General features: G+C 45.3%; 1 protein-coding gene across 2 annotated transcripts in view; it reads left to right on the top strand.

The window, feature by feature from the left end:
• Positions 1-14,423, top strand: part of abs (ATP-dependent RNA helicase abstrakt) — a 160,751-nt gene that overhangs the window by 100,724 nt on the left and 45,604 nt on the right. For both annotated transcript variants that reach the window (XM_037426588.2, XM_037426587.2), the window contains exons 10-11: positions 10,046-10,208; positions 11,337-11,540. In XM_037426588.2, the coding sequence (XP_037282485.1) occupies positions 10,046-10,208; positions 11,337-11,540 (367 nt within the window). The remainder of the gene's footprint in view (positions 1-10,045; positions 10,209-11,336; positions 11,541-14,423) is intronic.

The raw sequence follows: 14,423 nt of genomic DNA, 5'->3' as shown, positions 1-14,423 counted from the left end.
GCTGAAAGCAGGTGCTGAGAGTGACATGAACAATCACCATACTGCTCTTGACAGCTCCCATGTCATAATCGACTGCCACACCAAAGACCTTACGTGACTTTTTTTTAGTTGTCATCATACTCATGGCATACCCATGCGACACCAGGTGACAAATGCATGGCCGAGCATCTGGTACTATGTGCTTTCCAGAAAATAGGCATGGTCCCTCGGCTCGAAGGAAAAGACCTGCTTCTATTCAAACAAAGCCACCCATGAAGAACGGTTCGAGTTGCACCTGAAATGTTTTCTTTTTTTTTGCTAATAATCTTGGTTGGTGTGCCATCTGTTTCATTTATAATGTAGCATTGATATATGGCACAGGCAAGAACGCCAGCGAAAGAAAAAAAGAAAGAGTGTTGCTGCTCGCGCTCGCTCCGTTTTACAGCTGGTCGGTTTTTACCGCTGCGTTTTCCCCAGTAAACGTGTCTTTGGCTCACCGCTAAATGTGCACTATCAAGTGATGCAGAGTGCAGGATCCCTTTTCCATCCTGGAACTCCGCAACCGAACTCTACCTTTGCCATCAACGATGTCCACCGACGTTACACAGCAGACCGCTCCTACATCCCCACCTGCCCGCTGTTCTGGCGTTCCGAGAGAGTGAGACCCAGTCATCTTCAGCAGCACCGATGAGCAGGACGTCGAGGACTGGCTCTCTTCATTCAAGCGAGTAAGCCCCAATAATAGGCGGGACGAAAACTACAAACTTGGCCACGTTCACTTTTACCTCAGAAGAGTAGCAGAGCTCTGCCTCAACAACCATGAAGCTGATCTTATCAACTGGGCCACTTTCAAGACCACCTTCGCGGACGTGTTTGGCCGACCGACAATGCACAAGCTCCGCGCAGAACAGCGCTTGCGGGATCGCACCCAACTGTCTGGGGAGGGTTTCACGTCTTACATCGAGGACGTCGTAAGCCTCTGCCGTCGCTTCAATCCTGGCATGTCGGAAACCTCCAAGGTAAAGCATATTAATAAAGGGCATCGAAGACGATGCCTTCCAGATGCTGGTGGCGAAAGACCCGCAAACAGTTGTGGAAGTTATCCAACACTACCAAAGTTACGATGAGTTGCGAAAACAGCGCATTTCAACGCGACGCCCTACTTTCGACACGACCAGCATGTCGGCATTGACCGTTGGTGCAATTTCTCCAGAGCAGACGGTATTGACACTGCAAATCCAGCAATTCATCCGAGAGGAAGTGGCACGCCAGTTGTCCCTTGCACCCTTCCTCCCCAGATATACTCATGGGCTGACCTCGTCGCTGCGCCAAACCATTGAAGAACAAGTCTGCGAGGCACTTTCGCCCACGTACCAGCCACCACCTGTGTCCGCTCCCCTGACTTACGCTGACGTCACCCGAAAGCAGGCACATGCGCCGTCAAACGTCACCGACTTTGCTCACCAAACGAACGCCTTCTATGCAGCACACTAACCAGCAGGCTTGCATGTTCCCATTTACCGCCGTCCTTCAACGCTTCCCAACAACCTTTAGCGCACATCGGATAACAGGACCATCTGTTACTACTGTCGTCTGCCTGGCCATTTTCAGCGGTTCTGTTGCTGGTGCGTCCCTCATCCAGGTACCACTGATGAAACCTATGGCTACGCCCACACAGATACACCACAGACGCTGCCGTTTTATGCTGCTTCGGACACTTCTTCGCCGAGCCGCCGCGCCTTCAACCCACGCCGATCGCCTTCCCCACGCTGACGTTCGCCTTCACCGATGCTTCGGCTTGCACCACCTGCCCAAACGAAAAACTGACCATCGCAGTTCCGGAGGCAAGAACTGCGCCACCATCGAACTCTACAAGGCCTCGTTCTCTACTCACTAATGAAATAACTGTCTTTATTGAAGGTGTGGCCGTTCAAGCATTAATAGATACCATAGCTGCCATGTGTGTATTGAGTGAAGCAATGTGTTGCAAGTTAGAAAAAGTGTCCGCTTCCTAGTCTCTCCCTGCATATGGCAACAGCACATCACCAAAACCCTTCTATGACGTGTGCGGCTCGGCTACTCATCCAGGACGTTCTGTACGTGGTTGAATTTATTGTGTTTCCACACTGCTCTCACAACGTCATATTAGGCTGGGACTTCTTTTTCACACATCATGCCATTGTTAATTGTGCCTGGGCCGAGCTAGAATTATCATCACTCTCCGACGACGATTCTAATAAGCCTTCAATTTCTCAGGTTGTCGTCGCCACAGAGACGAATATCCCACCTATGTCTTCTGTTATTGTGCCAATCTCGTGTGACCATGTCGCTTTTTCGAACGTCATATTCACGCCGTCAAAAGACTTCACTTGTCGAAAAAACGTTCTACCTTTTGCTCTTCTGATCGTCGAAAACACTCGCACAGCCATTTATGCCACGAATCTGCTTTTAGTACCAGTCACGTTTACTCTGTGGCGAATGCATCAGCCGCCTTGAGGACATTGATTGTGTTTGCACCAGTCAACTGCTCGATCATGCAACAAGCTAGATCACCAGTATTACTCCCGCTCTCACGTCCACCACCTCTTCCCTAGACGCCTTCTTTCCATCGATTGATTCGGACCTTCCTGTTGTCCAACTAACCTAACTCTTGACACTTCTTGACCGCTTCCGGATGTCTTTCGACTTCAAACAAACCAATCTGGGATGAATATCTGCAATTGTTCATCGTATTGACACTGGCACCCACGCACCATTGCGTCAGTGTCCATACCGGGTCTCTCACGATGAACGCCAAGTTATTGATGATCAAATGTTTGATATGCTCAATCGTGGCGCCATAAAGCTGTCCAACAGTCCGTTGGCCTCCCCGGTGGTACTTGTGAAAAAGAAGGGTGGGAGCATCCGATTTTGTGTTGATTACAGACGCCTTAGTAAGACCATGTGCAAAGATGTTTATCCGCTCCTCAGAATTGACGACACTCTCGACTGTTTGCAAGGAGCAGAGTTCTTTCCCTCGCTGGATCTTCGATCGGGATACTGGCAGGTACCCATGGATGAAGCTGACCGTGCCAAGACTGCGTTTGTAACTCCGGACGGCTTGTACGGGTTTAATGTGATGCCGTGCGGTCTTTGCAATGCCCCTGTCACCGTCGAGCGTCTGATGGGCAGCATACACTCGAACCTTGCTATAACAAAGTTGAAAAGGAGCCACAATTATTTTGTTATACCCATTATTTCATTACATCGATTATAACAGTTTGTGGCAATGTATGCTCAAATGAGCGCACGCCTATAAGCATGCAAAGTAGAAAACTGCCTCGCGGCTCGATGTACCGCTACGCGACCATGCGTGTGACGGAAAATAAACACAGTCGAATCTCATTAATTTGAACACGCTTAATTTGAACATCCGGTTAATTCGAACTCTCGCTGTGGTCCCGTCAAAGCTATGTGTATTCCAATGGGCGAAAACGCCCTGTAATTCGAACGCACAAGCACTTGCGACGATTAATTCGAACATACAGCGCTTCGAAAATGGTCTCAGCATCATGTCCTATCTAGCAGCACACCTCTCAATGCTGCGCATGAAAAAGGAAAAAAAGAAAAGGAAAGAAAAGACTGTGGCAGATTGTTTGCTCTCTCTCAAATGCCGATCTGCGATGCGCCTGTGCCACGCTTCTCCCTTTTCCGTCTCTGCACGTAGAGACCCTTCTCCTTTCAAGGCCATGCGTGGAGAGAGAGGGAAAAAAACGAAAGCTGTCGTGGAGAGTCCTCATTTTTCGGTGCTGAGGGTAGCGGCGGAGACGCAGTCGTTGCCGTCCTTTTTAGAGAGTGTTGGCGGTGGACTTGGCCACGGGCTACTATGCTTTGCAAACTATGTGTGAAATTAATTGACTCGCTGCAAGGCAAATGTGTGCATATGCACATCACTGATTACTTTAATTAATGACAGATGTTCTCTGATTTGTGAATAAATCAATGTCTTCTGAAGCTTCCCCATCGTGTGTTCTTATAAGTGAGAGGGAAATCGCTTTGCACCGCGGCGCCTCTTCTCGGTCATGTAACCTGCTGAGCGCTTCCTCAATCCTCTCCTCTGGCTTGTAAAGAGGAGGGATCTCTCAGCTGCGCGTGGTGTGGCGTGGCTGTAAGGTCGGCGCGGGAGTTTTTGAAAGAGCCGTACCGAACGAGCGTCAAACTCCACAGAAAACGATATACTTAACACACTACGGTCGGTTTTTTTTATAGACTAATTTAGTCTGTTATATTCATTTACCGGTCAATTTTACTTCGTTACAACGAGGTTTAAAATGTATGGTTCTCAATGGCGCTTTCAAGGGGAATTTCATTCACTTTGTTATATCCATTATTTATTTATATCCCATTACGTTATAACGTGGTTTGAGTGTACTTTGAGGCCTCAAATGGCAGATGTGTCTTTGTTATCTAGACAACGTCGCCGTTTTTCAAGAGACTTTGATACCCATCTTCTGCGCCTCGCAAGTGTCCTAAATTGCCTCACACATGCTGGGCTCCAACTAAATTTGAAAAAGTGCCATTTCGCCGCCCAGAAGCTCACCATCTTACGGCATGTTGTCAGCAAGGATGGTGTTCTACCTGACCCTGGAAAACTGTGCCATTGCCCAATTTCCGAAGCCATCGACACTAAAGGAACTCTGGAGCTTTATCGGTTTATGTTCATACTTTCCTCGATTTGTCCATAATTTCACATTCGTCATGGCCTCTTTAACATGGCTACTTTCTAACAGCGAGGGCATTTCAGTGTGGTTTTCCGATTGCAATGATGAATTCGCGAAACTATGTCATTTGCCGACATCTCCACTGATTATCCGTCACTTTGATCTAGATGCCCCTACTGAAATCCACACTGACGCTAGTGGAGTCGGCCTTGGCGCTATTTTTGCTTAACGCAAGTCTGGCTTCGACGAGTACGTCGTTTTTTATGCCAGTCGCACTCTTTCAAGGGCTGAAGAGAATGATTCAGTCGCAGAAAAGGAATGTCTGGCCATCGTTTGGGCAATCACAAAATTTTGAACTTACGTCTATGGCCGTCCATTTGATGTCGTGACTGATCACCACGCCCTCTGCTGGTTATCGTCACTAAAAGATCCATCTGGCCATCTCGCTCGTTGGGCATTACGCCTCCAAGACTATGATATCCGTGTCGTCTACAGGTCAGGCCACAGACATTCAGATGCCGACACTCTTTCTCGTTCTCCACTTCCCTGTGAACATGGAAGTGCTCCTGTTTCCAGCCTCGATGCTGCGGCACTTTCGTACACTGACATGTCCTACGAGCAGCTCCAAAACGTTTGGATGGTCTCTATGATAGCGTTACTGTCTCAGTCATCTCAAGTTACCGCCAATCGTTCACTGCGACACACAGCTCGACACTTCATCATCCGCGATGGACTCCTGTGATTGCAAGTGGTTGCTTGTGATTCCTCGCCACCTACGTGCCGATATTTGCGACTCCTTTCACGCGGATCCTCAATGCGGCCATGCCGGTGTGATAAAAACGTATGCGCGCCTCCGGCCTGCGCTACTATTGGTGCGGAATGTACTGCTTTGCCCGACAGTACGTACGTTCGTGTTCCAAATGTGAACACCGAAAAAGCCCACTGCACATTATCATCATGATCATCATCATCAGCCTGACTATGTCCACTGCAGGACAAAGGCCTCTCCCATGTTCCGCCAGTTAACCCGGTCCTGTGCTTGCTGCTGCCAAGTTATACCCACAAACTTCTTAATCTCATCTGCCCACCTAACCTTTTGTCTCCCCCACACCCGCTTGTCTTCTCTGGGAATCCAGTTAGTTAACCTTAATGACCAGCAGTTATCCTGTCTACGTGCTACATGCCAAGCCCATGTATATTTCTTCTTGATTTCAGCTATGATATCCTTAACCCCCGTTTGTTCCCTAATCCACTCTGCTCTCTTCTTGTCTCTTCAGGTTACACCTACCATTTTTCTTTCCACTGCTCGCTGCGTCGTCCTCAATTTAAGCTGCACCCTTTTTGTAGGTCTCCAGGTTTCTGCTGCGTAGCTAAGTACCGGCAAGATACAGCTGTTATATACCTTCCTCTTGAGAGATCATGGCAATCTACCTGTCATAATTTGAGAGTGCTTGCCAAATGTGCTCCACCCCATTCTTATTCTTCTAGTTACTTCAATCTCGTGGTTTGGCTCCGCGGTTATTACCTGCCCTAAGTAGACATAGTCTTTTACAACTTGAAGTGCACTATTACATATCTCGAAGCGCTGCTTTTTTCCGAGGTTGTTGTACATTACTTTCGTTTTCTGCAGATTAATTTTAAGACCCACCTTTCTGCTCTCCTTGTCTACTCCGTAATCATGAGTTGTAATTCGTCCCCTGAGTTACTCAGCAATGCAATGTCATCGGCAAAGCGCAGGTTACTAAGGTACTCTCCATTAACTCTTATCCCTAACTGTTCCCATTCTAGGCTTCTGAAAACCTCCTGTAAGCACACGGTAAATAGCATTGGGGAGATTGTGTCCCCCTCCCTTACACCCTTCTTGATTGGTATTCTGTTGCTTTCTTTATGAAGCACTATGGTAGCAGTTGATCCCCTGTAGATTTCTTCCAGGATGTTTATATATGCTTCATCGACGCCCTGATTCCGCAGTGTCTGCATGACGGCTGATATTTCTACTGAATCAAATGCCTTCTCGTCATCTATGACGGCTATGTATAGTAGTTGGTTATATTCGGAGCATTTCTCTATTACCTGATTGATAGTATGAATGTGGTCGATTGTTGAGTAGCCTGTTCGAAATCCTGCTTGTTCCTTTGGTTGATTGAATCCTATTGTTTTCTTTACTCTGTTAGCAATTACCTTTGCAAATAGCTTGTATACTACAGAGAGCAAGCTGATCGGCTTGTAATTCTTCAAGTCCTTGTCATCTCCTTTCTTACGTATTAAGATGATGTTAGCGTTCATTCAAAACTCTGGTACTCTTCCCATCAGGAGACATCTCGTAAACAGGGGGGCTAGTTTTCCTAACTCAATCTCTCCTCCATCTTTCAGCAGATCTGATGTTACCTGATCCTCACTAGCAGCTTTGCCTCTTTGCATGCTCTCCAAAGCTTTTCTGACTGCTTCTATCATTACTGGTGGGGTGTCATCTGGGTTACTACTAGTTCTTATAGTGTTAAAGTCGTGGTTGTCCCGGCTATTGTACAGATCTCTGTAAAACTCCTCTGCTATTTTAACTATCCTATCCATATTGGTAGTTATTTTGCCTTCTTTGTCCCTTAGTGCATACATCCGATTTTTGCCTATTCCAAGTTTTCTCTTCACTGCTTTGACGTTTCCTCCGTTTTTCAGAGCGTGTTCAATTCTCTCCATGTTATACATTCTTACATCGCATACCTTACGCCTATTATTCAACTTTGAAAGCTCTGCCAGTTCTATTTTGTCTGTTGTACTTGAGACTTTCATGATTTGACGCTTCTTAATGAGATTCTTTGTTTCCTGGGAAAGCTTGCCAGTGTCCTGTCTAACTACCCTGCCTCCAACTTCCACTGCACACTCCGTAATGATACTCGTCAGATTATCATTCATTGTATCTACGCTAAGGTTGGTTTCCTCACTAAGAGCCGAGTACCTGTTCTGAAGCGAGACTCTGAATTCCTGTACTTTCCCTCTCAGTGCTAGCTCATTGATTGGCTTCTTGCGTATCAGTTTCTGTCGTTCCTTCTTCAAGTCTAGGCAAATTCGAGACCGTACCATTCTATGGTCACAGCATCGTATCTTGCCAACCACTTCCACATCCTGCACGATGCCTGGGTATGCACTCATTATAAAGTCTATTTCGTTCTTATTTTCGCCATTAGGGCTCCTCTATGTCCACTTGCGGTTTCCTTGTTTTCGGTAGAAGGTATTCAATATCGGTAAGTTATTGCATTCTGCGAATTCTACTAGTAGCTCTCCTTTGGCGTTTCTAGTACCGATGCCATAATCTCCTACTGCCTGGTCTCCAGCCTGCTTCTTCCTTACCTTTGCATTAAAGTCTCCCATCAGTATAGTATACTGTGTTTTTACTTTACTCATTGCCGATTCCACATCTTCATAGAAGCTTTCAACTGGAGCGTCATCATGGCTGGATGTAGGTGCGTAAGCCTGTACCACCTTCATCTTGTATCTTTTATTCAGTTTAATTACGATACCTACCACCCTTTCATTAATGCTATAGTATTCTTCTATGTTGCCAGCTATGTTTCTGTGAATTAGGAACCCCACTACCAGTTCTCTTTTGTCAGCCAAGCCCCTATAGCAAAGGATGTGCCCATTCTGTAGCACCGTATAAGCCTCGTCTGTCCTCCTAACATCACTGAGCCCTATTATATCCCATTTAACACCCTCTATCTCCTCGAATAGTACAGCTAGACTTCTCTCACTAGATAAGGTTCTAGCGTTAAACGTTGCCAAGTTCAGGTTCAAATAGCGGCCTGTCCGGATCCAGAGATTGTTAGCACCCTCTGCTGCGTTGTAGATCTGACCGCCGCCGTGGTCAGTTGCTTCGCAGCTGCTGGGGACTGAGGGCCGTGAGCTATTTGACGTATGCATGTGGGAGGTAGTGGCCAGATACTGCACCAGGGTGGCCAATCCTTCTCTGGTGAGGGAGTGCGTGCCCGGCGGTGGTTGCCGGTGAGGCCGCAACCCAGGCCTCTTAATGCAGTTCCATCACCACGCGGATTTTTTTTTTTTAATCCGGTTGGGAACTGCGCGGCACCGGGATTTGAGCCACGGACCTTTTGCATGCGAGGCGGGTGCTCTAACCACTACGCCATCGCTGCACCCCCCACTGCACATAGCTAATGGTTAACTGCAGCTGTTGCCTTGACCCTCCCAATCTTTCGACCGCATCAGAATTGACTTGTACAGTCCCCTTCCCTACACGCCTCACGGTAACTGCTTGGTGATTATTGCCATTGATCACTTGACACGCTATGCTGACGCTGCTGTGCTGCCAGAGGCCACATCACGTGAAGTTGGCTTATTTATCCTTCACAATCTTGTTCTATGCCATGGCACGCCTCATGAGCTACTCAGCGACCACGGACGTACGTTCATCTCTGAAGCCGTACAAGCCCTTCTTCGTAAATGCATTGTTGCTCACTGGACAGCCAGTGTGTACTATCCACAAACGAATGGATTGACCGAACGCTTTAACCGCTCACTGGATGACATGTTATCCATGTACGTGTCCGCTGACCACTTCAACTGGGACCGGATACTCCCCTTTGTAACTTACGCTTACAACAGCACCACTCAGTCTACGACAGGATTCTCTCCATTCTTCCTCCTCTACAGACGCGAACCTTCCTCATTCATGGACAATTCTCTTGTATCGTCCGGACGCTTCAGAATCCACAACTCTATCCGAAGTCGCCACCTATGCGGAAGAATGCAGGCAACTCGCACGTTCTTTAACAGCACAAGATCAAGCGTACCAGAAGGACCGTCGCGACAAAAACCTGTCTTTGCAGTCGTATTCAGCTGGCACCTTGGTATGACTTCTGGTTCCCTCATCTGTTCCTGTTCTTTCCACCAAGCTACTGCCAAAGTATGAAGGCCCCTACCGAGTCCTACGTGAGGCCTCACCGGTTAACTATATTGTTCAGCTGACTCAACCATCGACAGACCGATGCCATCATGACCGTGAGACTGTTCAGGTCGATCGATTGAAGCCCCACTACGCCCCATCCGTCCTGACCGTTCCATAGGTCGCCTGGAGGATGGCTCCTTTTCTTGGGAGGGAGTGATTTGTAGCATTGATATATTATGGCACAGGCAGTAACGCCAGCAAAAGAAGAGAAGGAAGAGTGGTGTTGCTGCTCGCGCTCGCTCCGCTTGACAGGAGGTCGGTTGTTACCTCTGCGTTTTTCCCAGTAAACATGTCTTTGGCTCACCGCTAAAGGTGCACTATCAATAAAAAGAAATTAGGTACATGCCCCTTTTATATGCAACACTATTTCGGGCAATGCGTGAATAGTGCCTTCTTTCTCACTGTGCAGGGGTGTGCATGTGATGGTGGCAACACCTGGCCGGCTGATGGACATGCTGGACAAGAAGATGGTGAACCTGGACATGTGTCGATACCTCTGCCTTGATGAGGCTGATCGCATGATTGACATGGGCTTTGAGGAGGATGTCCGCACCATCTTCTCTTTCTTTAAGGTACAGGCATAAGAATGGAAGCTTGAGCGAGTTGGTATGGGTTCATCTTGGTTGAACAGTGCACACGGGACGAGGACGAAGAAAAAGAACAGAGACAAACGCTGTCTCGCAACTAACATTTATTTGGAAAAGAAACAGATGATATATAGGTGAAGTGCCACTTAAGAGAAAATGCAAAAACATCTAACAGCAAGGTACAGTCAATGGCATCGTGTGGATTTAGCATAACCAAAACATTGGTAACACTGTAGTGCCCTTGAGTAAGGGCAAATCACCATCTTATTTTATTTTCGGGACCTGTTCATAAACAAAAATAAAAAAAATTGTTCGGCAGAATTGGTTGCAACAGAGGTTCTGCACTTCTTTCTCTAGAGTATTATTAGTAAATATGCAATTCACTGCTGGCATTTGTTTGTCTTCTATAGTCAATGAAACATTCAGAGCAAGATGGGATGTGTAGTCTGCCTACGTGCTCATGTGCTTATGGGGGCTAGCATAGCTGCAATGCAAGATAGAGGAGGAGACGTGCGCTCACTTGCACTACCACACTACTTGCTGCATGAGTTTTCCTCTCCTTCACTATTTTACTGGTGCACAGGCGGATGATACGCATCAAACCACCCATGTATGTTTCCTCACATCTATAGCTTATGACACAGCTAGAGCAATAGGATGATGGGGAACATTGAGGGTACTGCTCATTTATTTCCTTCATAGGAGCAGAAGGGATGGAAAATGAGCACTGGCAGCTATCAGAGTGAAAAAGGCTGTGCAGTACCCAAGACTGTACAATACACAGAACACGGATGGGTGATGTCACTTGCATTATAATTTTTTCCCATAATTTTCTCCTTTTTTTTTCTTTTTTTCTTTTTTTTTTGCACAGATACCTGCTAGCCAAAATAAATTTTTCTAAGAAATAACAGAGCATGAGAGAATTTCAGTAAGTCCTTCGTTTCAGTGATTTCTTCATCCAGCTCATTCAGACAGTCACTGAACAGAGCTTTTTTCTACATCCTATAACTGTCTTGAAAGAGCATCATTGTAAATATAGAGAGCTATACTGTCAGAAAAAGGATATGTGTTGACAGGCTGGAACAAAAACGCATTTATTTATCATTTTCGCAGGGCCAAAGACAGACCTTACTTTTCTCAGCCACCATGCCTAAGAAGATCCAAAACTTTGCTCGCAGTGCTCTGGTAAAGCCCATCACAGTAAATGTGGGCCGGGCAGGAGCAGCCAGTTTGGATGTGGTCCAGGAAGTTGAATACGTTAAGCAGGAGGCCAAGATCGTGCACTTGCTTGAAACACTCCAGAAGACAGCACCACCAGTGAGTTTGTGTGTGTGTGCGTGCATGTTCGCTGCTTTAATTTTGTGAAACAGACACTGCAGCCTCTTTAATAGTGGCATCACTGAAGAGACTGCAAGTGCCATCAGGATAGTTGGTAAAGTGGCTTGGTTGCGGCTGTGTGTTGTCACAACATCAAAGGGTTGCCGAGATTTTGCATGTGATATAGAGGCAAAGACCGGCAGGCACAGCACTGATGACGGAATGCATGCCCGTCACTTCAGTTTTTCTATGAATTTTCAGACATAACTCACATGCTGGTGCATAAAAAAAAAAAACTTTTCACTAGGAATGCAAGCAACTCCTTAGAGTTTGAAGCATTTGCAGTACTTGCATGAAATAGGAAAAATATGCCCACACGGAAAGGCGAAAGTACTGTAGAAATGCTGGTCTTCAACTCGTTGTGCTGTGCAGAGGGAACAGGTTTTTTTGTAAGGTACACACTTTAACAGACAGTGGAACTGAGATTAGGGCGCATGCATGATGCCACTCGTCAGTACTGCACACTTCACAAATGCTCAAAAAAATAATCTTTTTTTTTTTTTCCACAGTGCGATGGCGGCCATACTTGCACAGTTCTCGTTTCCTTTTCTAATGCAAACTGCCTCGTGAACCAAACAGTTATTTTTCATCATTGTACCCATCAAGAATGTGTGTGCTGTGAAAATTTCGTGGACCACCTGTCACACTTCCTAAATTCATGGTCACCATGTACAGTCTTCCTGTCCTCTTTTCGACACCAAAAAAGCTGTCTCATATGCTCCAGGTTGTCAACAACTCTGAGTGCAGGGGTATTCCATGCATGAAAAAACCCTACCCTTCCATCCCATTGCCATGTTGTTAATGCTGCCTAAGCCAAATTGGTTTTGCATTAATGACATGTTTAGAGAGCACTGCATGCTGGTTAACGTGAGTGTTTTGGTGAGTAGGTAGTTCATTGTCTAGAAAATTCAAACAGCGCGTGAATAAACATGATAGCAGAAATGTGCTTGTCCATGTCAGCTCTCTTTTGTACATTTGTGTTTATACTGCACTGTTGAAGTTTTCTTGGTGCATGTTGGTTAAGGGAAGGGTGGGAGCTGACTCAGAACAGTAGTGCAAATAATCACAAAGACGACGACAGAACAAGGCAGGACACAGTGTTGTGTCCCGTCTTGCTCTGTCGTTGTATGTGTGATTTTTTTTTGCTACTGTTCTAAGGTATGTACTACCAACTAGCACACCAGTCTGTCCTTTTTAAGTGGGAGCTGGTCATTTTGCTGACCATCGTAAAAGTTGGAAATGCACTCTGAACTTTCACAGCACATGCGTTCTTCGTAAGTACAACAATGAAAAATGCTGTGTTCTTCACGAGGCATTTATTATAAAAAAGAAGGTGAGAAATATCAGATCACGGCCTCTATCGCAATGTCACATGCAAAAAAGAGATGCTCTTCTTTGAAAATTTCTCAACTGTTTCATGAAGTGGATCCATTCATAACAAACTCTAAGGTACCGTGAAAAGTGGTCATTACATCAAAGTGTCACTTGCCCTTTAAAATGAGCGTAAATTAGCTACCCACTCTTTTTTTTTGTCCATGCAGCATTATTAGGTTTTAAGGTATAAACATATTTGACAGATCTGTCTGGCCGGATAAAATTAAACACAATAAACAGACTCTCCAGCCACATTTAGTTTACAGTTTTTAATATTCGAAATTCAGCAGATTTCATGCACCTTGGAAATCGATGTTATGTGAAACATGCAGAGGGAAGGTGACTGTGTTGTGACTTTTTTCTCGAGTGAAATGTTGTGAAATGACATTAAAGATATGTAAAAATGTGGTATGCACAGACATGCGTTAAAGAGCCACATGTTTTCTTTTACATAATGATACCAACAGCAAGATAAGCAGTAAGCAGTAAGCTGATTTGTAACGCTTGTGCCAGAGAGGATGGCGGTTCTGGACACTGCTAGATAAATAAGCTTTAGTAGCTGGCGCTTCACTACAATTGTAGGCTTGTGTATATATTTGAATGCTCTGAATGTTCGAACAAATAATGCAGTATTCGAATTCGCTTTGAATTGAAGTAAAGTGATTGAAAGCTTAGAATTATTCGAGACAAACAAATAGATGCACACAGTCGAGCTCGCTTATAACGAACCTGAGCCTGACGCGGCATCCATTTGCTGTATCCCGAAGTTTGTAGTAAATGAAACACAGCTTTTAAAAAAGTTACGAGTGAAAACAAAAAATTTTTTGCGAAAAAAAAAAAGTCCGTGACGCACATGTTTCGAAGAGCAGAAGCGATAAAAGCGGTCTGTAACTTTTTGTAAAAGTGGCTTCACTGCTGAGAAGTGGTGCTGAGCCGTGAAAACACATAATCAAAATAAATTTGCACTGCCACCAAGCCCCACTTCAAGGTTGTATGAAGATGTCACCCTCACATCAATTAATCTTTTTCAGTTGAAAAGCTTGTTATACTGACTTATATGCTCTAAGTATAGTAATTTTTAAAGTGTAATATTTTTTACAGGCTATCACTTACTCAGATTCTGTTAGTATTCAAAGTTGTTTCCACTTTCTTTGATGCAAAAAAAAAAGGCATTTGCATAGGCCTTGTTTGAATTTTCAAGAAATATTGTGCAGGTTAGTTTCGTGATGAATATTTACATTTTTTTTAATAATATGAGATATATACACTATTCGAATTCGATTCGGAGTTATTCAACCAAAATTACTATTTGCTTCAAACCTAAAATTCGCTATTCGCCCAAGCCTATACAATTGTTAAATTGGCGTGACGGCTATATGACAGGAGTTCATATATACTGTTTGTAAGATTCGATAGCCAGCATTACAACCACAATTGATGTTTCACGAA

This window comes from Rhipicephalus microplus, chromosome X (genome assembly GCF_043290135.1).
Source record: "Rhipicephalus microplus isolate Deutch F79 chromosome X, USDA_Rmic, whole genome shotgun sequence".
Classification (NCBI taxonomy): domain Eukaryota; kingdom Metazoa; phylum Arthropoda; class Arachnida; order Ixodida; family Ixodidae; genus Rhipicephalus; species Rhipicephalus microplus.
Note: the sequence above shows the minus strand (reverse complement) of the source record. Positions and strands in the feature narration are given on the sequence as shown.